Raw genomic sequence first — 24,211 nt, 5'->3', positions numbered from 1 at the left:
TGTTTAAGGGTTGGGATGTAGCTCAGTGGCAGAGCACTTGCTGAGCAAGTGCAATGTCCTGGATTCAATCCCCAATAACGAAAAGAAAAGATATATAGGAATATATATAAATATATATAGGCTTATGTTTAAGCCATCATGCCTGTAATCCTAGATCCTCCCAAGACTGAGATTTGATTTTAGGATTATTGTTCAAAGCCAATCAGGGCAGGAAAATCCTTGAGACTTATTTCCAATTAATCATCCATAAAGCTGGAAGTGGAGCTGTGGCTCACATAGTAGAGTTCTACCCTTGAGCAAAAGAAAAGCTGAGGAACAGCGCCCAGGCCCTAGGCTAAAGCTCCAAGACCCTCACAAAACAAACAAAAGTTCCAAAAGACCCCACCTCTGCCCCAGGAAGGAAGCCCAGCCCTAGTCCCTCCCTGCCCCGCCCCTCCGAGTTTAAAAAACCTTAGCACACAGTCAGGTTTAGGGTCTTCTCCACGCAGCGCAGGGGCCCTGGGCTCCTCTCCGGTCCCGGGGTCGCGTCATGCCCGACCCTGCGCCCCAGCAGTCCGATCCGGCGGCAGCTCTGGTCCTGTCCCAGCGCTCGGGGTGCTCTCCAGCATCCCAGTCCCCCGGGTGCCCTCGCTGCCCGCCGCCGCCGCCACCGCCGCAGGGGCTAGGCTTGCCCGCAGCTGGCGGTCGCCTGGAGTCCTCCTTCTCCATCGAGGCCATCCTGGCGAGGCCCGGTCCCCGCGCGCAAGCCACCTCCCCTCCGCCAGTCACACGGTGCCTGGGGTGGAGCCCCTGGGCCGCTCTCCCCGGGTGTCCTGCCTCGGCTCTGTATTGGACCTACCCGACGGCAGCAGCGACGTGGCTGCCCACCTACCCGTTGTACTCCCAGCCCTCGGTGCCCCAGCTGCACATGGAGCACTTTTACTGTATGCAGGGCCCTGGCATCCCAGGTAGGTCGGGTTTGTGGGCAGAGGGATACAGTAGAGGACTGGGGCATTTGAAATGATCCAGTTGTAGAAACTCCTTTTTCTAATGGGAAAACTAGCCCTTTGTAATGAGTATCAGATATTTTCCCTCAGCTCATTGGCCTTTCAACTTGGATTTTGACATTTTTGTTGTCAAGTAGAAGTGTTTTGTTTTGTCTGGCCCGGGGCTAGAACTCCAGGCTTAGGCCCTCTCCCCATCTTGGCACTCCATTAACTTAAGGCTAGCACTCTATCACTTGAGCCATAGTGCCACTTCTGGCATTTTTTGTGATTAATTATAGACAAGTCTCGACTTTCTTGCCCTGTCCAGGCTGCCTTCAAACCATGATCCTCAGATCTCAGCCTCCTGAGTTCCTAGGAAGATAGGCATTATCTCACTGGCCCTTGGCATGTAGAAGATTTTTTAGATTTTTATTTTTTGTACTAACACTGAGACTTGAACACAGAGCCTGCATGCTGTCAATTAGCTTTTACCCCTGGACTGGTTCTCTACCACTTGAGTCATACCCCTACTTGCTTTTAGATGAAGAATTAGAGATAAGAGCCTTGTGGATTTTCTGGCCTGGGCTGGTTTGGAAATTAGATCGTCAGATCTCAGCCTTCTGAGTAGCTTAAATGGCAGGTAGAAGCCACCAACACCCAGCTACTATTTCAGACTCTGAAATAAGTTAGGAGAGACCAGGTAGGTGAGGCTATGTTTCTTCTGATCTTTTCCTTGTCTTGTTGTTGTCATCATCATCGTTGTCATCATTATCACATCATTTGTAGAGTTTGTTTGTTTTTTTTTGTTTTTTTGTTTTTTTGCCAGTCCTGGGCTTGAGCTCAGGGCCTGAGCACTGTCCTTGGACTTTCTCAAGGCTAGAGCTCTACCACTTGAGCCTCAGCACCACTTCCGGCTTTTTTCTATGTATGTGGTACCGAGGAATCGAACCCAGGTCTTCATGCATGCTAGGCAAGCATTTTAACCACTAGGCCAAACTCCCGGCCCCTCATTATCACATCATTATCTGTCAATTATCATCATACTCACCATGGTCTTTTATAGTCAGTCGTTTGAGGCTTGATTTCTGGGCCTGAGCGTTGTCCCTGAGCTTTTCAACTCAAGGCTGCTGCCCTACCCCTTGAGCCACAGAGCTACTTCTGGTTTTCTAGTGGTTAATTAGAGATAAGAGTGTCACAGACTTTTAGGGACTTTAGTGCCTAGGTTGGCTTTGAACCTTGATCCCCAGAGCTCAGCCTCCTGAGTAGCTAGGATCATAGGCATGAGTCACCGTACCCAGCTCTTGTCTTTTTATCCTCCTGCAGGCAGGCACCTTCCTGGTGGGTTCAGTTTGGAATCCTGGCACTCACTCCCTTCACTGGGTAGTCTCGATTGCCAGGCATCAGGGCCTCCCTCAGGTTAGGTGGGGATGGTTAATGTACTTGTCAAGTCATGCCTTTGTCTAGAACATTCTCCTCCCAGATAGAGCATGCAGTGGTTCACTCTCTCATCCCCTTTGTATCCTCACTTTATACCGTAGCTGATGTGTCTTCAGTGGCTCACAGCTTGACGAGCTGAGTGTGTGTCCCATAGAGAATATTTTGCTGGAGACATAGCTTAAGTGGTAGAGCACCTGCCTAGCAAACAGAAGGCCTTAAGTTCAAACCCCAGTATTGCCATAAAAGGGCAAGGGCATTTCTTTCCCCAGGTAAACAGAACACTTTGGCCTTCAGAAACTGGGAAGAAGGTGGTGCTGGTGGCTTATGCCTATAATCCTAGTTACTCAGGTGGCCGAGGTCTAAAGATGGTGGTTTGAAGCCAGCCCAGGCAGGAAAGCCTGTGAGACTCCCATTTACAATTAACCAGCAAGAAGTTAGAAGTAGAGCTGGGAATGTGGTTTAGTGGTAGAGTGCTTGCCTAACATGTATGAAGCCCTGATTCAAGTCCTCATTTCCATATAAACAGAAAAAAGCAGAAGTGCTAGAGTGCCAGCCTTGAGCAAAAAGAAGCTCAAGGCCCTATGTTCAAGCCCCAAGACTGGCAAAAAAAGATAGAAGTAAAGACATGACTCTAGTCTCTAGTAGTAGTAAGCCAGCTTTTGGAGAAGGGGGAGGGGAGAATGCTGAGATAGTGCTCAGAGTTCAAGCCCAAGTACCAGCACAAGAAAAACAGATGGGAAGAATTTTACACCTCATTCATGCCTAGGACTTTCTATTTTGTCTTGATGCCATGTTTGACCCACAGCAAACATTTATAAAGTAGTTATTGAGTGAATGAAAAGGGTTAAAATTCTGGAGGTTCCTTCTCAGCTTTACTCTGCTCTTTCCTAGAACAAAGAAAGAGCAGGAGTAGGAAGGTCAAGATGGAAACTCCTATTTTGAGCCAGAAGTCAAGCCACTTGGCAAGAAAGTAGTGAAGACAGAAGGAGTCTCATGACATTGTCCCTTCTTTCTCATTTCTGTGTTATGAGTTATTTCTGCAGTTTCTTTTGACTTTGCCTTCTTAGCAGGGAGGAAGGCAGGGCTGTGGGGAAAGTGCTTTCTCGCTGCTGGCTAACGCTCCTTCCTCCCCTGCTGATGGCTTCTATTTAGGCTTGGAGCTGGCTCACTGTCCTGGTCTGTGGAGCCCCCTAGACTTGGTACCTCCCAAGGATCGTGGAGAAAGTGAGAGACACCCAAAGAGGGTTCGAACTATGTTTAACCTGGAGCAGCTGCAGGAGCTGGAGAGAGTGTTTTCGAAACATCATAATCTGGTGGGGAAGAAGAGAGCCCAGCTGGCTGCCAGGCTCCACCTCACGGAGAACCAGGTGGGAGCAGGAACACCTGTGGAGCCTGGGCTGTGCCTGGGGGGGCTCACATTACCTCTGGAAGGTTCTGTATAATAAGAGGGAAGGCAGGGACGTGGGTTTTCTTCTGCTGTATAAAAAGTATTGGGGAGACAGGCTCTAATTTGTAATAACCTATGTAACGAGAGTAGTAGTAGTTTGGAGTCACATTATGGAAACTATATTTATTATCTAGAGCTTTGTGGTAAATATTTCCATAGCTAAATAAGGGAGCTATCAGCAAAATTAAGTATTCAAGAGACTTTTGCTGCGAGTAGTGGAGGTACTCAGGGCCTTGCACTTATTCAGCTTGCATGCTAGGCTGGTACTCTATCACCGAAGCTCACCTAAGCTTTGCCTCCAGCCTGGCTTTTTGGTACTTATTTTGGAGATGGAATATCAGGGACTTTTCTGCCTCAACTCTAGAGCCTCCAGTTCTCAGCTTCTGAGTAGCTAGGATTACAGGTGAGAGCCATTGATGCTCAGCGAATATATCCTTGAACTTCATACTTCCCTCCAGATATTGTACCATTTCTCTACTCAGTTCACAAACTTCTCAAGAACTTGGTAGGTCTTCTTTCTTATTCACTGTGCGTGCGTGCATGCATGCCTGTCCTGGGACTTGAACTCAGGACCTTTGCATTGTCTATGTGGTACTGAGGAATCAAACCTAAGGCTTCATGCATGCTAGGCAAGCACTCTACCATTAAGTCACCTTCCCAGCCCCTTCATTCACTCTTTAACTCATTCAAATTTCACTTCTTCCCCTCCCATTCTATCACAATTCTCAGGAAAACCTCTGATAACTTGCATGTTACCTACACCAACAGAAGCTTTCCTTTTCTCAACTCAGCACTCAGCAATGCTCTATACAGTTGACCATACCTTCCTTTACTGAAACAAATTCTTCCTTTGGCTTCCAGACAATTCTTCTTGTCCTCTTTTGCAGCTCTCTGTCTAAATCATTCTAGATTTTTCCTCCCCATTTCCAAACAGAGCACACCATGACACTTCTTCCTCTAAGATGTATTCAGAAGTGGTTTTTTTCCCCCTTGTTCCTAATTTATACCCTCAGCTCTCTTCCTGCTTCTGCCTTCTTCCACTCTTCATTGCCAGGTTTGCCATTCACTTATGATATAATAGTACTGTGTCATGTGCTACTCACAAGCCCCAAAGATGACACACTTCCTCTTGGTAGCTTTCAAGGTGCTGATTGTTAACCTCTCTTATTTTTTCTACCTTATCCCCTCTCACCTTCACTTACTGGTAGTTAAGCTTGTCTCCTTTCTGGTCCTCAGGTGTTCTTAGTTTAGTTTCCAAGTCAGAGACATCCTACAGGGTGTGCCTTGCTTTACCTAGCCTGCTCCTATCTCTTCTCATCAGGCTGAGTTCTCATCCTCTGAACTTAGATGAATGCGGGGTCCTCAGAACCCTCCAGACCCAAACCTGAGGTGTACTACCATTTGTGTGTTGATACACTTTGAATTTGTTTGGAGTCTCCATTTCTGCTAGACCACACGCTCCCTGAGGGTAAGGATGGTATCTCTGTTGCTCACCACTATGTCACTATAGCTTAGGATAGTTTCAAAAAATTATAGGCATTCACTAGAGATGATTCATATGGATGAACAGTACCTGAGTATTTTGGTGATGGTGGTATTGGTAGTAGTGGTTGTAAGACTTAAATTCAGGGCCTGGGTGCCGTTCCTGAGCCTCTTTGTTCTCAAGACTAGTGCTCTACCACTTGAGTCACAGCATGTGCCACTTCTGTTTTTTTCAGTGGCTAATTGGAGATGAGTCTTGTGGGGATTTTTCTTCCTAGGCTGGCTTTGAACTATGATCCTCAGATCTTAGCCTCCTGAGTAGTAGGATTGCAGGCATGAGCCACCAGTGCCCAGTTGTCTAGGTATTCTAAAGGAAGTGCTCCCCTTAGTAGGAAAAATAAATGTTGACCAGACAGTAAGGGGATTTACACTCTGGGACTCCGGAACAGCAGGTCCTACTAGCCACAGTCTGATGTTTGTTTACTGCACCCAATTATAGGTGAGGATCTGGTTCCAAAACCGCCGGGTCAAGTATCAGAAGCAGCAAAAAAATCTACCAGCCATGTCTGCCACCACTGCTTCCGTGGATGAGCCTACCAGCAGCTCTGACAGCAGCATCCAGAGAGAAGATGCGGAGTCAGGATCAGGCAGCTGAAGATGGAGACAGAGGCCCTTCCATGCTATCTGGGAGCCTAGGACATCCTCTGGTCCTAGCTGCTCTATGTATCAATGAATGCCTCCTCTGGATCCGAGAGCACCAGACGAGTTTTGTCAAGCAATTCCAGCTCTATCCTTGGCTAAGTAACTGGACATCTGAGAAATGTTGTTTCATCTGAATAATGGGTATTTCAATACCATATTTCTCCCAGAGGTGAGATGTCTGTAAAGCACTTAAAACATTCAGAATCAGCAGTAAGGGTCTGTAAATGTTAAGGCTTATAGGCCCCTCTCACCTGGGGGAGTCGTAACCATACCAGTCCTGGGTTCTCAGAAATTAGTCCTTTTTTTTGCCTGGCTGTGGAGGAAAAGGATCTCTAGTACAGAAGATTCTTCTGTACTAGAGATGTAGAATTGAGAGCAAGGAGGAGGAGGGGAAGGTGAGCTGTAGAGCCCATGTCTATTTCCCATAGTTTTATTTGCTCTCTTACCTTTCTAATAACCCTGGCTAAGTTGTCTTCTTGGACCAAAAAAGATACCTGACCACCGTCTACCTTCAGCTACATGCCTTTTCTCCTCATCTTTATTAAATAGAGAAAAAAATTCACCCTCACTTTTCATATGCTCCACTGTATTTTCACAAGGTAGTTAAGTGTTGCTGTCTCCCCCCTCCCCCCGCCACTCCCCAACTGCATAACCATGATTCAGGGTTTTCTTCCCTTCCAAACGTCTGCTTGTTTCTCTCTAGGAAGTCTACTGACTGTCTACTTTTGTGAAGGCAGAGCCCGCATCCCTATTTTCAGAGCTGATTTCCATAGGTCAGGTTATTTAGGGGCTGCAGGAGCTGAGGTGAGATTAGCACTGCCACCTGGTGGTGAGAGATAAGATTCCAGCCCCTTTTTTTTTTTTTTTTTTTTTTTTCTTTGGTGGGTCATGGGGCTTGATCTGGCCTGGGCACTGTCCCTGAGCTCTTCAGCTCAAAGCTACCGCCCTACCCTTGAGCCAAGCCCCACTTCCATTTTTCTAGATGTTAATTGGATATAAGTGTCTCAGGTTCTTTTGTGCCCAGGCTGGCTTTGAACCTTAATCCTCAGATCTCAGCCTCCTGAGTAGCTAGGATTACAGGCGTGAGCCACCGCACCTACACCAGCCTTTTCTGAGGGTGAGGGAGAGGAGTGTGAGGAAAAAGTAGTCTTTTCTGTCAAACTGAAATGCTTTTGTATTGTATATTGATATTTTTGGTATTATTTGCTTTTTTAATATATTTTTATTGTAATTAATAGAAGGGTTACATGATATTTGCCAGATAAATGGTGCATTAATTCCCACACATTGATACCCTTTCACATGTCATGGTCCCCATTTCCCTTCCCCCCTCTATTATTTGCTTTTTAAAGACTTATTTCTGTGCTGTTTATGACCAGCAGCCATGTGAGGAATGCAAATCTTGTGTCGAAGGAGTTAAGAGTGAAATTGCAATTATCAGCTGTGCTGCTGTGACCCACTCGCCAAATTAGGGAGATAAATATTTATCGAAGGAATTCAAAGAATAAAACTGCAACTGCCAAGTGTGTTGCTTGTTAGAGAAATCTTTATCAATGGAATTAAGTCCCCCCCCACTTTTTTTTTTGGCCAGTCCTGGGCTTGAGCTCAGGGCCTGAACCTGTTTTTGGACTTTCTCAAGGCTAGAGTTCTACCACTTGAGCCACAGCACCACGTCCAGCTTTTTTCTATGTATGCGGTACCGAGGAATTGAACCCTGGTCTTTGTGCGTGGTAGGCAAGCACTCTATCACTAGGCCAAACTCACGTGCCCCCCCCCCTTTTTTTTCTGTGGGTCACGTGGCTTGAACTGTGCCTGGGAACTGTCCCTGAGCTCTTTTCAGCTCAAGGCTACCACCCTCCCCCTGGGTCTGGGTGGGAGGTGTCCCTGAGCTCCTCAGCTCAAGGCTACCATCCTACCCTTGAGCCAAGCACCACTTGTTTTCTAGAGGTTAGTTGGAAATAAGAGTCTCAGGTCCTTTTTGTGCCTGGGGTGGCTTTGAACCTTGATCCTCAGATCTCAGCCTCCAGAGTAGCTAGGATTACAGGTGTCAGCCATGTGCCCCAGACCTCCCCCTTTTAAGTGGGAGCTTTCTGCTGACTTCATCAACCTCTCTCACTGTGTCTGTCAGCCACTCTGTTCCCAGTTCTGCTTTCAGCCAGCTGTGATGAAAACAAAAATTGTAAACCTTTTAAAAAACAATCTAACGTTGGTAATCAGTTATATTTAGAATGTGAGCCTAACTCCTTGACAAGGGACAGTTTGGACTGGGATAAAAACCTACTAAACTGCTCTGCCCAGTGTTCCTGCTTAGCTCTGGGTAGAGTGAGGCATTGCACCCTTTTGAGCAAAAGTAAATTGCTTGACAAAATTTGTATCTCTTGTGTGTCTATTCATTCCTGACACTGGAGAGTTGTGCTTTTTTTGTTGTTTTTGCCAGTACTGGGGCTTGAACTCCCGGGTTTGGGCACTGTACTTGGACTTTCTCAAGGCTAGCACTCTACCATTTGAGACACAGCACCACCTTCTTGGCTTTGTATGTGGTACTAAGGAATCAAACTTTGTGCGTGCTAGGCAAGCACTCTAGCACTAGGCCATGCTCCCCTCCTGCCCAGAGTTTCTAACAGGAGGGAGGAAAGGCCAGGAGCTGAGGCAATCTTGCACATCTGTTAACTTTTGAGCACTAAGTGGCAAGCATGAGAGGGCCAGGACCCAGGCTCAGAAAGTCTTTCCTGTCCAGTCTTGTTTCTGTATTCAGGAAAATCCTTCCTAATGTTGCACCAAGTCAACTCTAGTAATCAAAGAAATCCAGCTGCATTTAGATCTTTCAGGAAATACTAGCTTTTTAAAATAAAAATTAATATGTCAGTTAATTATCAAATAACAGGGCTATACTCAATCCTCAAATGTCAGCATGTGACCCTACCAAATACAGACATGGGACCCTTTTCAAGAGGCACTTTCCCCACTTTCAGGACAATATATCTATACATCTACATTCAAGGGGTCCTGACTGGATGTCTACTGTGGACTGTGGACCTCTCCTACCACCACAGGCTGTTCCAAGGTCCTTAAAGAATCCAAGGGCCCAGGTCCAGCTTGATCTTTTGGAGGACTATCTGCCTTGCTACTGGGGAGTTAAACTAGAATAAGCCACAGCGTGGACGGAGGCAACGACAGGCACACAAACATGATCTTAGATTCAGATGCATTAAGACTTCTGTGGCCACGAAGTCGCAGATAGAAGCTACACTGATGCCAAAGACAAGCAGCCCAGCCACACCCCAGTCCACCCCGGGCGACGCCGGAGGACAGTCCGGTGGAGGGGCGGGGCCTCCGGGGGCGGGGCTTCTAGGGGGCCGGGCGGTCGGGTCGGGTCGGGGTCAAGGGTCAGACGGCGGAGGCGCGCCCAAGATGGCGGCCTCCATGTGCGACGTGTTCTCCTTCTGCGTGGGCGTGGCGGGCCGGGCTCCGGCGGCCGTGGAAGTCCGTTTCGTGAGCAGTGCCAAGGTGAGGCCACATCGGATCCCTGCAGGCGTCCCTACGCCTCCCTGCGCTGGAGGCAGGCCCGGCCACCCCGTGTGCTTACAGGCTCCTGGGCCGCCCGGCCGCCGCGGCCCGGCCGCATGCCTGGGCTCCCCTTTTGTCCCTGGATTCTGTCCCGGGGCTCACGCTCCTGCAGCGGCCACGCGGGCGACTCCGGCAGGCCCCGGGGGTCTGCGTGTGCAGCGCCCTCCCAGCAGAAGCCAGGCCGCAGGGGAGGTGGAGGGGGCTGGAGGCGGTGGGGGTGGGGGGACCGGGCCTCGAGGTCCAGACTGTGAACATCGCTGCTGGGCCCCGAGACTGGTGCGCACGGGGGGCGTTTGGGGCAGGGGAGACTGAGGCAGGAGCAGCATGGATTTTTTTTCGAGACCTTTCCAAGTGACAAATACTGTTGGGAAGAGAGGCCAGGGCGATGTGGAGACCTCCCACACGCCTGGGGAGCGTTTGAGAGGTTTTAAACTGGAGAGCGACACGATTTTGCTCCTATTGTCTTGTTTTTAGAAGTTCCTAACATATGCATGTGAGAAAAGTAAAGACAAAAATCATTCTTTTTTTTTTTAATTGTATTTTATTGTCCGGGGGATGTATAGAGGGGTTACAGTTGTATTGGTCAGGCAGTGGGTGCAGTACTTTTTGAACATGGATACCCCCTCCCATGTTTTTCTCCCACTTTCCCTCCCCTCTTCACTCTATTTTTTTTTTTTTTGGTGGGGGTTATGGGGCTTGAATTCGGCCTGGGCGTTGTCCCTGAGTTCCACTTTCCACTTCCCCGTTTTTCTAGAGGTTGGAGATAAGTCTTTGGTCCTTGTATACCTGGGCTAGTAGCCTTGAACTTCCATCCTCAGATCTCAGCCTCCAGCGTAGGTAGGATTACAGGCATGAGCCACCACGACTTCACTCAAGAGTTTTTACTTGTGCATGTATATACCCCCCCCCCTTTTTTTTTTTGGACGGTGCTGAGTCTTGGACTCTGGATTCTGGGCCTGGGCGTTGTCCTTGAACTCTTCAGCTCCAGGCTACGGTCCTACTCCTGGAGCCACAGTGCCACTTCCACTTTTCTAGTGGTTAATTGGAGATCAGAGTCTCTGGGTCTTTAATGCCCATTTTTAGGCACTGCATTTTTTGATGCAGAATCTTTGAATATCATGAAACATGTTGATTTTAAAAGGAGAGTCATAGTTGTTTCACAGTTTACACAATCAAGCCAGTATTTATTATAGGCCCTGTGTATTGTCATTTGTTTTGTGTTTTTGGAACTTAGGACCTTGGGCTTATCAGACACACAGTTTTTTGTTTTTTGTGGTTTTTTTTGCCAGTCCTGGGGCTTGAACTCAGGGCCTGAGCACTGTTCTTGGGCTTTCTCAAGTGTAGAGCTCTACCATTTGAGCCACAGTACCCCTGTGGGCTTTTTCAATATATGTGGTACCAAGCTGTCAAACCTGGGCCTTTGTGTGTGCTAGGTGCGCACTCTCTCACTAGGCCAAACTCCTGGCCCTAGACATATAACACACTCTTCTGCTTGAGTTAAAACCTATCCCTAATGTTTCATTTTATCACCTGAGGTCAGTGGTCTTGGAGATTAATTTTTGTGCAGATAGTCTTCTGTTCTTAATAGCACTATTTTCTTTCTTCATTATCTTTGCTAGTTGACATGTGCAAAATTGTATTGCTTTATTCTCATTACATTTCTTTGGGTAATAGATTGAATAATTTATAATGTGTATGTATCTTTGGTCCTTGCTCAAAATGTTAGCACTCTAGTCATCTATCTTGCTGTCAGCATTTTCATATTGATTTGAGTTTCCCAGGGAAACTCTTTCTGCTTCAGAGTCATTGGAGCTCACCTACCCCTCAACATGAAGTCACCTTGGCTACATCCTTGGTCTTTTTTAGCTGCCCATATCTCCATCTCGCAGAGCCTCTATTACTCCTGGATGAGTCTGTCTCATCACTTGTAGCTTGCAATGGGATTCATGGGTAAACCTTCATGACCTCTTTCATCTAGCCCTCTCTTTTCTCCACTTCCCCCTCCCTTTAATACTTCAGCCAACCTCTTGTTCTTTCTTGGCCTTCTGTCAAATCCCTGGATGGTCACTAATCTGCTGCTGCTGGACAAAATTACATACCTATTGGTTAGTAGCAAGGTTACCTTCCTGAGCTTTTTTTTTTCTTCCATGTGTTATTTTCCACATGAGTGTTATGCCTAAGTTAAAATAAAGTGAGAATTACTTATTTGAAAGTTTGATAGAACTGTGTCATGAATCGAGGTAGATGAGTCTCATATGGAGTAGTTTGTTTTTCTTTTTCTCTTTAACCTCTTTGTATTGCTTCTATAAATATTGGCAAGAATGGAATGGTTCTTTTTTAAAATTTATTGTTATTAAGGTGTTGTACAGAAGGGTTTGTAGTTTCTTGCTTTTTTTTTTTTTTTTTTTTTTGCCAGTCGTGGGCTTGAGCTGAGGGCCTGAGCACTGTCCTTGGACTTTCTCAAGGCTAGAGCTGTACCACTTGAGCCTCAGCACCACTTCTGGCTTTTTTCTATGTATGTAGTACCGAGGAATCGAACCCGGGTCTTCTTGCATGCTAGGCAAGCACTTTAACCACTAGGCCAAACTCCTGGCCCCCGGTTTGTAGTTTCTTAAGTTAGGTATTGGTCAGTGACACCTTTGCTTTCCCCCAGTTTCCCTGCCTACAAATTGCATAGTTCATTTTCCACCGTGTATACTGAATACCATGAGGTAGAAGTGGCTTTCAGAAATTTCCCAATTTAGCCTGGTGCGGTGGCTCATACCTGTAATACTAGCTACTCAGGAGGCTGAAATCTGAGGATCAAGGTTCAAAGCCAGCCCAGGCACTAAAGAACACGAGACTCTTATCTCCAATTAATCACTAGAAAACAGGAAGTGGGGCTGTGGATCTAGTTGTGGGGTGGTAGCATTGAGCTAAGGAGCTCAGGGACAGTGCCCAGGCCCAGAGTTCAAGCCCCAGGACTGACAAAAATAAAAAATAAAAAAATAAACATTCCCAATTGTTGGCCTAGTGGTAGAGTACTTGCCTAGCATGCATGAATACCCAGGTTCTATTCCTTTGTACCACATTCACAGAAAAAGCTGGAAGTAGTGTTTTGGGCTCAAGTGGTAGAGCGATAGCCTTGAGGAAAGCCCAAGGACCAGTACTCAGGCCCTGAGTTCAAGCCAGGACTAGCAAAGAAAAAAAAAAAAACTTAATTGTTACACCAGTGACCCACGGATTGGAATAGAAACCGTACAATTTCCAGTCAGTGCCAACTGGAGTGCCATCCTGGTGAACACTAGCCTGATAGTTTAGTAGACTGACAGAGATTTCTTCCTTTTGAATTATTTTCTTTATTGTAGTGTGTTAAAAAAAATACATTTAATCAAGACTTTCAAAAGTTTGGGGCTGGAAGCATGGCCTAGTGGTAGAGTGTTTGCCTAGCCTGCACAAAACCCTGGGTTTGATTCCTTGATAACATACACAGAAAAAGCCGGAAGTGGTGCTGTGGCTCAAGTGGTAGAATGCTAGCCTTGAGGAAAGCCCTAGGACCGTGCTCAGGCCCTGAGTCCAAGCCCCAGCACTGGTAATAAAATAACAACTAAAAAGTTTACTACATGGTCTTAGAATTCTACATGGTTTAAACTTATTTTTTGTTGGGAGCCAGAGTGGAATCAAACTGTACCTTGATTTGCATCAGACAATGGCTTTATTGTCTAATTGTTTTCTGGCCTTATTCTGTTTAAATGACCTGAGAATTACCATATGAATGTAACACCTGGAAGTTCCCTGGGTCTCAAGGAGGGAAGAAGCTGGAGTGGAAAATAAACGGCAGTCTTTACCTGGACTGCGGACATCCCGGACCCGGTGTGTCTGTCTCTCTTTTATTTCTTCCTAGTCCTTGCCCCCTATTTCAGGAACCCCAATCTGCGAACCCTGGTTTGCTGCCGGCTGGCCCTGGCAACTTTTCAAAGTGACTATATGGTTTTCATTTTCTCTAGCTATTTTTCTTGAAATAATTTTTATGTCTTGGTAATGAGATTTTTTTTCATTCAAATTTAGGTGTGTTCATTTTTTTTTGTTTTGGAGAGGGCGTTGATGGTCCTGGGGGATTAAACTCAGGTCCTTGCACTTACAAGGCCAAAGTTCTACCATGTGAACCATATTTCCAGCCCCCTTTCACCTTGATTATTTTCATAGCATGAGCAGTGGGGGGTTACAGCACTTGCCACTGCATCCAACTATTGTGCTTTCCCCCTAGCTGGATAACATGTGCATGCCAGTGAGTCAGCCATTGTTTGAGATGGAATCTCCATTTTTTTTTGGGGGGGGGTTGGACTAGCCTCTAAGTATATGATTTCTCCATCTTCCCCTCCCAAGTAGCTAAGGTTATAGGTTTAAGCAACTACACTTGGCTCAAATTTAGTTTTGATATATTTTTGATATTTAGTCTTCCCAAAAGTAAAGGAAGATCTCTATCCAGTATTGGCACTTGAAATTGTCAGAATGGGTCCCTGTTCATGTTATTTTTGTCCTATAGAAGATGGGAGGCTAAGTTTTTATTTTGCTGGACTGAGTCCCAGAGGTACAGGACAGGGAGCTGGGGCTTTCAGGAAGAGTCAGAGGTGTACATAAGGCTTTGCCCCTGACTTTGTGCCACTGTAGTGTTCCCAGACTTGTTCATAAAGTTGAGATTTATGGCTTCTGAGTTGCCCAGAACCTGTCTTGGACTACATTATATATCTTTTGCTGTTCTGTGTTTGGCAAGAGCTGTATCTGACCGGAATGCCAGTGCTAAAAGGAAACAGGAAGCTACTCAGGAGCCCATATTGACAGGACATTTTCTTTTTTTTTTTTTTAATTTTTTAAAATTTTTTATTGTCGGGGTAATGTGTAGAGGGGTTACAGTTACATTTGCCAGATGACAGGACATTTTCTTGCAGTGCCAAGAGAATGCCCCCCCTCCTTTGTTATGGCAGTGCAGTATTGGCAAAAGCACCACCCCTCTTCTCTAAGTAAGAGGGCAGTAAGTGCCAGGAGGGCCAGCAACAGCCTGAGTTCTGAAGCCACCTCCCAAGTTACTGTGTGTATTCTAGAGTTGGAAAACAGAGTTGGTAGTTCAAAGATTGTATTCTAACTCTTCATGTGGTACTGGAACTTGAACTCAGAGCCTTATACTCTTCAGTGACTTTTTTTGCCCACAGCTGGCTTCCTCCCACTTGAGCCATGCCTCCAATTCCATGTAGTGAGTTAGACTAGTACTTCTTAAACTTCAACGAACTTGGAATGATCTGTGCATCTTGTTAAGATGCAGATTCAGGAGGTCTGGGATAGGGCCTGAGATTCTGCATTTCTTTTTATTGTTATTATTTAGAGTGTTTTATTAGTTTATATATATGTATATATACAGTACATACACACATGCACGCACACACATTTCACAATAATAGCAATATATTATGCGTCAGTAATAACAACAGCCTCCAGGCTCTGCAGCCAACTGAACATCCAGTAGACAAGATTCTGCATTTCCAAGAGTTTCTCAAATGATGCCTTTATTGACATCTATGTACTGCACATCTGCTAGGAAGGGTGTAGAGTTCATAGGTACATTTACTTGTGCTATATCATTGTATCCTGGAAACTACCTGGCAAGCATTATAATACTCACTTCTCACATGGGAAACAAATGCAAACAAGTGGAGCACTTGACTCCAAAGCTTCACAGGATGTTAGCATTAGGTCTGAAGCTCGTTATTTCCAATATAATGAGCACTTGGGTACAGTTACTGTGCTAGGTCTGTGGATACTCAGTTGACCCAGAGAAAGGGCAGTTCTTTCCCAAACTTAGCCGCCTTTCCTTGCAACCCTGAGCAGCAACATATCTGCTTGGGATACTATAAGGGTAGGAGGAGAACTAGAAATCTGCCGTGCTGTCCTCAGCTCCTGGCTTAGGAGACTGTAGTCTGATAGAAACAATCGGCTCTTCCCTGGGCATTCTAAAGATTCTTCTCTGAGTACTCAGAGTTGGCTGCTGTGGTGATACCCTCTGGCCCAGGCTTTCTACTCCAGATGGGCTGAAAGAGGTGCATTTAATAGTAGGTCAGAGCTACTTTTCCAAAGGAAGCATTTCTGGAGGCTCTTCCGGAGCCCTCAGAAGCAGTGTCCTCTGCTAAGAAGATGTAAGCATATGGGGGTGAGGCTGGATGACTTTCTGGGAACTCGTGGAGCTATGGTCTTTGTCTCTTCTCTATCCTCTTAGGGAAAAGGATTGTTTGCCACACAGCTGATCCAGAAGGGAGAGACTATCTTCATAGAACGGCCTCTGGTGGCTGCACAGTTTCTCTGGAATGCACTTTATCGCTACCGAGGTAAGCACATCTTGCCTACTACTTAGGGCTTCTGGCCTGGTTAGTTTTGTACATGGAAAAGAGTGCCATCTATTCTAGCTTATGACTCTGGATGTTGGGAGGAAAAGTCATCTTCCTGGAAAACTGTCTGAGAGCTGCACCTCTGTCCCCTTTTGTGGCTGGGGCTATACACCTGCAGTGGGAGTTCCTTCAAGACTGTTGCACAGTCTTCTGTAACATAAATGTCTTGACATCATGCTGAAGGGCTTTGTGCTAAAATGGATCCCTTGTACTGAAAAATCGTGCATGACCCTAAGTTAGGGGTCAGAGTGAGTGGGATGCTGGAGACAAATCATGATTGGAGGGTCATTCGGCTCCAGAAGCAGGCAGAAGCAGGCGGAAGCAGAATGAGGAAATCAAGGGCCAGGAGTTTGGCCTAGCTTTAGAGTGCTTTCCTAGCATGCACATACGTAGAAAAAGCTGGAAGTGGTACTATGGTAGAGTGCTAGCCTTGAGGAAAGCCCAAGGACAGTGTTAAGGCCCTAAGTTCAAGCCCCAAAACTGGCACAAAAAAAAAAGGAGGAAATCCATTCGTCCCATTCATTAATGTAGTCACGTTCACTCCCTGAACCTCCACAGAGCAGTTGTGCCAAGGGCACATGCCCCAGGAACAGTGTTGTGAAAAGAACAGATGCAGCCCCCTGTACTTAAGACTCTTATGCTATCATGTCTGGCTTCTTCCACAGCCTGTGACCACTGCCTTCGGGCACTGGAGAAGGCAGAGGAGAACGCCCAAAGGCTGACTGGGAAGCCAGGCCATGTACTGCCTCACCCAGAGCTGTGCACTGTGCGTAAGGACCTGCACCAGAACTGCCCCAGCTGCCAGGTGAGCAATCCTGAAAGGATTTGGGCACGGGAAGCTTTAGGTGAAGTCTTCACTGGGGAGACTAGAGCTCAGGTTGTTGGTCCTGGCTCTCCAGGACCACTGCAGGCATTAAAGAGATTTGGTAATTGTTTCACTTTTATCTTCCATGCCCCAGTTACATCACCTAGATTGAGAAAGTAGGCTTAGTGGGAGTGTGCCTTCTTCTTGGGAGTCTGATGGGCTCTTCCTTACACCTGAACAGCTATCTTCTTACGTGGTTTTACAGACTTAGGTTAGGTGCTCCCCACATGCCCCCAGACTACCCTATGTCTTCTCATCTCCTAATACTTCTGCGCTGTGTTCAGGGGTCATTGGTGGACAGAGTGCAATTAGAGGAGGTGAGCATGCTATGGGATGTCTGTGCCTCTTACCCTTCTCCCCATGGCCAGATCTTAGGGTGCTGACCTCCACCCCACCTAACAGGTGATGTACTGCAGTGCAGAATGTCGGCTGGCAGCTGCGGAGCAATACCACCGAGTCCTGTGTCCAGGCCCCTCCCTGGATGACCCACTGCATCCTCTCAATAAGTTGCAGGAAGCATGGAGGTAGGTCTCTTCCCCTTTTCAGGCAGGCTCTCCTGCTGTTTGGGCTCAGCAGCTTCCTTAGCTTACCATCCCCCAGACTTCCCCCTGTTTTACCATCCTCAGCATTTTCATTCCCAGAAAAAGCCCACTAAGCCCCTAGCAATGCAAAGGCTGCCTCAGCCCTGCCTGTCACTTTCTCTCTCTGGCAGTTGATGAAGTTGGTGGAAAGATTTCTCTGTAGTGGTCAAACTGGGATTCCCAGGACTTAGCTACTGGGAAAGGAATTTCTAGGCCAGATTTTTTTCTCTTTCCCCAGGAGTGTTCACTATCCCCCTGAGACAGCAAGCATCATGCTGATGGCCCGCATGGTGGCCACAGTGAAACAGGTGAGCCCACTTACTTCCAACGGTGACTTGTGGGCCTAGTTCAGCCCTGGTCTCAGGCTCTTCCTCACGTCAGAGCCCTCGCTTGGATGCAGTTGCCTTTGGTGTCCCAGAGGAGGATAGCTGCTGGCGTGATTGAAATCGGAGATCAGGCATAGGTAGTGGGGACTCAGTTTGCCTAGTCTTTGATTTGTGGGATGTCTTATACAGTAGCAGTTTAGAAATTTGGTTGATAAGCACCACTTTTTCAAGATAAGTCTTTCACATAATGTAAGATAAGACATTCCAAACTCTTTTGGTCTATTTTGTCCTTTCTCCACTTTTCCAAGTGTTTGGAGTTGGCTAGTCCATCTCTAGCTGGAGAGACACTTGCATGGGAGGTTGGGAGAAAAAGGGGCTTTCTGTCTGTCTCACATAGCCTGGGTGCCAGCCAGGTAGCGATGTCTCTTTGTTCACTGCAGGCCAAGGATAAGGATCGTTGGATCAGACTATTTTCCCAGTTCTGTAACAAAACGGCCAATGAAGAAGAGGAAATTGTCCACAAACTCTTGGGGGACAAATTCAAGGTTAGTCTTCTACCATGATCTGTCTTTGCCTCACACCCTCCCAAGTAGTCTGGGCTTACAGTGGGGAACTAACTATTGGTCTTTTCCCAGTTACGGAAAGGGTCCAAAAATCAATTCAGATGACATACTTTATGATGTAATGTAGATCTAAAATTGGGAAGTGGGAAAGTGAGGTGGTAACAGGAAGGAGGGTTGGATGCCTGCCCTGCGGTGCTCTTTACATTGTGTGGGAAGGCAAGAACACTGTCAGGGAAGTAGTGAGCAAATCAGTCTTAGTGGAGAATGGAGTCCACAGGAGTCAGGGAGCAGTGTGAATCTGCTAGCATACTAAATGCTCATTCCTAGCTAGACTACAGGTATTCACTGAGGGCCATAGTGGAGCTGCCTGAAGGTGGAAGCAGCTGTGTGGACAGGAGGCACACAGCAAGAAAGATGGGCCCTTTTGCACTGAATTCAGAGGAAAGGAGGGGAGAGCTGAGCTGGACCAATTACCAGGTCAGAAGAGTCCTAAGGGACGTGATGAGGCAGGGCTAAGCCAGGCTAGTACAAGTTCTAGAACATGGAGAAAGTTTGGATTTATGCCCTGTGTCAGAGCAGCCCAGTGATCTGACAAATGTATTTGGAGTTAAGGACTTTGTGGCTTCTTTTTTTTTTGTCACGGTACTTGGCTTGGGCACTGTCCCTGAGCTCTTCAGCTAAAGGCTACCGCTCTATCCCTTGAGCCACAGCACCATTTCCAGTTTTCTGGTGGTTAATTGGAGATAAGAGTCTCATGGGTACCCGAGTTGGTGGCCTTTGTGGCCTTTCTTTGCCCCCAGGAAAATCTCAGTCAGTAAAGCTGACTCTTTTTCCTCCCCTCACCTGATCTTCTAGGCCACACCTAGTTGCTAAAGGGGAAATCCCCAGGGATGAAATTCTCTCTCTGCTTCCCCTACACCAGGGCCAACTGGAACTTCTGCGGAGGCTCTTCACAGAGGCCCTGTACGAGGAAGCACTCAGCCAGGTAAGTGTGGAGAGGGCAAGTTACTCCAGTTCTCCAGGAGCAGCTAGGTCAGCATCCCTCTTGAGACAGCAGAGCCAAAGCCAACTTGGTCTTCTGGAATTGAAATGGGCCCTGCTCTCAGAAGTCTTGATGAATAGAAACAGGTTAGGGAGGAAAAAATGTAGTAGGTGATTGTAATCTCTCTGTTTCTCCCTCATAGTGGTTTACTCCAGATGGATTCCGGTCTCTCTTTGCCCTTGTTGGAACCAATGGCCAAGGAATTGGGACCAGGTTAGGAGAAAATGCTCTAGAACTGCTAGGTTTTCCCCTCAGGTCAGGGGGGAAGTGGATGGAAGAAGATAGTCACAGCTTCCTGTAAGACTCGGGTGGGGTTGGGAATAACTGACCAGGGTAGTTGTGAGTCAGAAAGAGGCAATGAGATCTGTTCTTCGGAGTCTTGCTTTGTTGGGTATTATAGGGCCTGGAGAAAGAGTCAGGATGGGGTGGGAGACCCTTTTGCCTGGACTTAACTTGCCTGGAGTTGGAGCCCCTATGACCTGGGCCTTCTCTTCAACTGTGGGCTACCTGGGATCCCCAGCTCCCTGAGTCAGTGGGTCCATGCTTGTGATGCTCTGGAGCTGAAGCCTCAGGACCGCGAGCAGCTAGATGCCTTCATTGACCAGCTGTACAAGGACATTGAAGCAGGTTGGTGAGATGGGACTAGGGCCTCACAGAACCTTGATGTAATCTCAGTGAGATGGCAGACCCCAGTTATTCCATTCCCCCTGGGAGCTCTGAATTAATGGTGGGGGAAGGTAATACCTTTTTTTGTCTGTGGAGAGCTTCAGATCAGTCCATAGACATGCAGGTGAAAAATGGCCTGAGATCCATGGCTCTATGGTGGGAAGAGGGGCATGCCAGACAAATAGAGGGATGTTACAGACAGAAGATTAAGGCTTGTCCTCAGAGAAGCAAATTTAGTGAAATAGTAGGGCTTGGCTACTTTAGTGTGGTGGGGTGGCAGGACAGCAGAGCCTAGTTTTCTTCATCGACCTGTAATATGTGTAGAATGATGTCCATATGTTACTATCTTACAGCAACTGGCGAGTTTCTTAACTGTGAAGGATCTGGCCTCTTCGTGCTTCAGAGCTGCTGTGAGTCACGGCACTGGGAAGGGCTGGATCCATACATTGCTGTCCTTGTTAGGTGGGCTCACAGCCACAGATCATCTTTCTTAGTTGGCCCTTTCTAGGCTGGCCAGGTCAAGTCTCGAAGTGGGGTTGGATCTTTTTTTTTTTTTTCCTTGTGGATCATGGAATTCTGAGCTGTCCCTTAGCTCTTCAGCCCAAGGTTATTGCTCTACCCCTGGACTTACAGCCCCATTTCTCGTTTTCTAGTAGTTAATTGGATATAAGAGTCATTCTTTAGTGCCTGGGCTGGCTTTGGACCACAACCCTCAGATCTCCACCTCCTGAGTAGTTAGGATTACAGGCGTGAGCCACTATGCCTGACTTAGGGTTGGACCTTTTACTTCATCATTTTTACCCATTCCATCCAACTGTGGTTTTTTTGGCTTTTCAGTGCTAGGCATCAAAACCAGGACCTCACATGATAGACAGAGCAATATACAACTGAGCTACTCCCTCCAGATTCTTGCTGTGCTTACAGCTGATTATCTGTTAAATATTATTTCTATGAAGATCTTTACAGGCCCACCTAAGGAAGGCACAGAGTGCTGCTGCTTGTAAAGGAGAAAGCATGAGCTTAGTACCACCACTGCCCTATTGGATGTGTTAGGGGAGCCTGGGAGATCCACAAGATCCTGGAGAGAGGGAGCCCCAGGCTTGGAGTCTCATCAAATTCGCTGGGGAGGACCAGGGTCAGCTCTGACAAATGCCTTTTCCAAATCTCAGCCTCCCATCCTGATTTCCTGACTACACATCCCTTTTCCAGGCTCTAGGTCTTCTCTATCTCCCCCAAACTGAGTTTTCTAGTAGCAGAGAGAACTGAGCTCAGCGGTCTAGTGTGGACATGCCTGCAGAGCCCTGTCCCTCTTTTATTGAGGCAGTGGAACTGACTAGTCTCAGGAGGCTGGAGTAAGTAGAGAATGGGAGTACAGTGGTACCTGTGTGCTGTGGTCCTCAAGGGAGAAGAGAGTACTGGGTGAGGAGGCAGGAAACTTGGAGCCTCATACCTCCTCAGTCCTGCTAGGATTCAGAGCAACAAAGAAAGGGATCTAGTGCTCTGCAGGGTTTTTTGTTTTGTTTTGTTTTGTGTTGTGTGTGTGTTAAGGCAATAGTTCTCATTACCTGCCTCTTGTGACCCAGGCAACCACAGCTGTGTCCCCAATGCAGAGACCTCCTTTCCAGAAAACAACTTCCTTTTGCATGTCACTGCCCTGGAGGATATTAAGCCAGGAGAGGTGAGGGGGACCAGGGCTGTGGGGGGGTGTTCTTCACCGGGATTGGGAGCACAAGTGGTTAGGCTCTTTAGCATTAGGCAGTTGAATGTATGCTGACATGCCCTAAAACCTGATTGTCATGCATGAGGGCCTGTGGGTATGTTCTAGCCCCCTCCCATTTGTCCAAAAACTAACACTGTATCAGAGAAGTGTTTGAGAGATAACTATTGCCCAGGTTCCTGTCTATAACCACCTTTTTGATCAACAGACCTGTAGCTTCTAAGAAAATAGTAGATAGCTATTTGTGGCTTGGGCCAAAGTGGGGCTAATATACTTTGGGATTACTGGTGGTTGGTGCAGTGCTTATAACATGGTTGAATTTTCTTCAAGTCCAAGTGGCATCACACTAAGATAATATTTGGTCCCAGCTACAGATGTTGGTCAGTGGCTGGCTTTTACCATGGCCTGAGGTAACTTCAGTTTCCTCTCTATCTCAGATACATTGTTGCAGCCTTGTAGTACCCACTTGCTAAGGCCTGTGGAAGGAGCATGGGAAGGGGCAGTGGTTGGAGACAAGGCAGTTCTTGGGGAGGTCTTAGTCCTATTTAGTGGAGACACAGACCATCAGACCCACTCTCCTCTGCTTCCACAGGAAGTCTGTATCAGCTACTTAGACTGTTGTCAGAGGGAACGCAGCCGCCACAGTCGCCACAAGATCCTCAGGTGCCAGCTGGGGTTGTGGGGCAGATGGGCTCTAGGGCTCACCATTGCAGAGGTTGCCTGACTTCTCACTCGTCATGCTTCCACCCTTGCAGGGAGAACTATCTGTTTGTATGTTCCTGCCCCAAATGCCTGGCAGAGGCTGATGAACCCAATGTGACCTCAGAGGAAGAAGAGGAGGAAGAAGATGAAGAAGGAGAGCCAGAAGATGCAGAGCTAGGGGATGAGATGACTGATGTGTGATATTACCCCACCCAGAGGGGGCCTTGCCCCAGACCCTGCCAGAAAAGGGGGGCCCTTCCCTCAGAGAAGAGGCTTGGAAGGAATATTCTACTCCCATTGCCTGCTTTCCTCCTTCAAGCACTCTCTACCGGAGGGTAGGACAGACTGGATCCCCCACTCCCCACCAGACCTCATGCCCTGAGCACTGCTGCTGAGTCACCTCAGGCCCTGCGCCATCACTGAGCCTTCTAGAACTGGCCTCCCACTGAGGTTACTCCATGTAGATGTGCGGGGCTGGGTTTCACAGTGTTTCTTCTTGGTCCCTCGACCCACACTCACTTATCCCCTTGAGGCTTGTCTCCTCCCAACTGGCTACTGACTTATTTTCAGGGGTACCAAAGTAGCACATCTAAGAACACACTGGTTTCATTGAAGCAGAAAGGGAAAGTGGAGTAGCCCTTCACCTTCTTCCTTGCTTCCTCCCTCACCTGCCTCAGAGCTGTAGCTGTAAGACAGTGACTGGCCCATTAGCCCAGCAGAAGAGGTAGGAGGGATGATCTGGGTTTAACAGAATTTCTGGCTCTCTATCAGGGAATGCTGGACCATTCCCACCGTTTGGACTTGGGAGAAGTGGAGACTTTAACTCCCCTCCCAGAGTCCAGGATCCCTGTACCTGTGCCTTGCTTCTCAGACCCTGGCACAGTGGTTGGTCCATGAGGTATGGAAGAGGCCACTGTCTTCCTCCAGAGAGGTATGCAGAAAATCATCACTGAGCAGTACAGCAGTATGGCTGAGACCTGGAGGATGAGACTGTGCTCCTGAATTTGGGATGTTCTACTCTTCCCCAAGGCCAGAGTGAGACTGGCCTCAAATGTCTTCCAGAAGCCTAAGGAGCTAGGCTACTTAAGAGATTAACTACAAGTGAACTACTCGGGTTGGGTGCTGTGGAGATTAAATCATCACTTACCAGTTTCTTCCTACTTGCCTTCTCTGAAGGGTCTTAATGCTGAGGAACCCCAGGGAGGACAAATGGGACCTGCCCATCTGGCATCCTCACCTAGTAGGTTCTAACTCTTGCACAGCAGCCAAGCCTTTCGTACCCGGCCTGCCCACTGTTCTCAATAAAACCTGAGTGGTGTCAGGCCTCTGAGCAATGCTTGGTAGAGAATGGCTAGTCAGGCCATACAGGGGGCATGCTGTAGGCTGGTGCAAAGGGACAGAGACTGGTCATTGGCAGCAACGTGTTTTCTAGGCTTTCCAGCTTGGGCTCATCTTTTGCCTTGGTCATACTCTGCTGTGCAAATGTTACTAAAGATACTATGTTACTAAAGACCTCTGGGGTCCCACCTCAATCCCCAGCACTAGGTTACAAGATGAATCTTCACAGGGGCTCAACTACCACTCTCTGGGGTTTCCTGAGCTCTTGAACTGTGTTGGGACTCCCCATAAGAAGTCTGAGCACCACAGGACCTTGGGAAGTCATTGTCTCTCAGCCACCATTGCCTTGCCTTAAAACAGCTGGTTGAGTCTGGAGGCCTCACCCTCCCATGCGT

At 47.4% G+C, this 24,211-nt stretch overlaps 2 protein-coding genes across 2 annotated transcripts; both read left to right on the top strand.

Moving 5' to 3' along the window:
* Window positions 1–529: 529 nt before the first annotated feature.
* On the top strand, window positions 530–5,986 carry Noto (notochord homeobox). Its single transcript, XM_090337571.1, has 3 exons — window positions 530–947; window positions 3,555–3,769; window positions 5,831–5,986. Exons 1-3 carry the CDS (start codon window positions 530–532, stop codon window positions 5,984–5,986), a joined length of 789 nt encoding a protein of 262 aa, XP_090193697.1.
* Window positions 5,987–9,425: 3,439 nt separating this feature from the next.
* Smyd5 (SMYD family member 5) lies at window positions 9,426–24,182 on the top strand. The gene is made up of 13 exons (XM_090336695.1): window positions 9,426–9,540; window positions 15,848–15,956; window positions 16,682–16,821; window positions 17,284–17,405; window positions 17,701–17,770; window positions 18,229–18,333; window positions 19,274–19,336; window positions 19,536–19,606; window positions 19,914–20,020; window positions 20,413–20,469; window positions 21,643–21,737; window positions 22,369–22,439; window positions 22,532–24,182. The coding sequence occupies exons 1-13, from the start codon at window positions 9,445–9,447 to the stop codon at window positions 22,677–22,679; spliced, it is 1,254 nt and encodes a 417-aa protein (XP_090192821.1). The 5' UTR covers window positions 9,426–9,444; the 3' UTR covers window positions 22,680–24,182.
* Window positions 24,183–24,211: the final 29 nt, after the last annotated feature.

The sequence above is a fragment of the Megascapheus bottae genome, chromosome 7 (assembly GCF_031878675.1).
Source record: "Megascapheus bottae isolate mThoBot1 chromosome 7, mThoBot2.hap1, whole genome shotgun sequence".
NCBI lineage: Eukaryota > Metazoa > Chordata > Mammalia > Rodentia > Geomyidae > Megascapheus > Megascapheus bottae.
The sequence above is the reverse complement of the archived record's forward strand: the minus strand, read 5'-3'. Positions and strand labels throughout refer to the sequence as shown.

Excerpts from the sequence above, each read along its gene's own strand:
- Noto (XM_090337571.1), top strand. The coding sequence starts at position 530 with ATGCCCGACCCTGCGCCCCAGCAGTCCGATCCGGCGGCAGCTCTGGTC. Across the intron at positions 948-3,554 it reads GCAGGGCCCTGGCATCCCAG|GCTTGGAGCTGGCTCACTGT; the intron begins GTAGGTCGGGTT and ends GCTTCTATTTAG. Across the intron at positions 3,770-5,830 it reads TCCACCTCACGGAGAACCAG|GTGAGGATCTGGTTCCAAAA; the intron begins GTGGGAGCAGGA and ends ACCCAATTATAG.
- Smyd5 (XM_090336695.1), top strand. The coding sequence starts at position 9,445 with ATGGCGGCCTCCATGTGCGACGTGTTCTCCTTCTGCGTGGGCGTGGCG. Across the intron at positions 17,406-17,700 it reads AAGTTGCAGGAAGCATGGAG|GAGTGTTCACTATCCCCCTG; the intron begins GTAGGTCTCTTC and ends CTCTTTCCCCAG. Across the intron at positions 19,337-19,535 it reads ACGAGGAAGCACTCAGCCAG|TGGTTTACTCCAGATGGATT; the intron begins GTAAGTGTGGAG and ends TCTCCCTCATAG.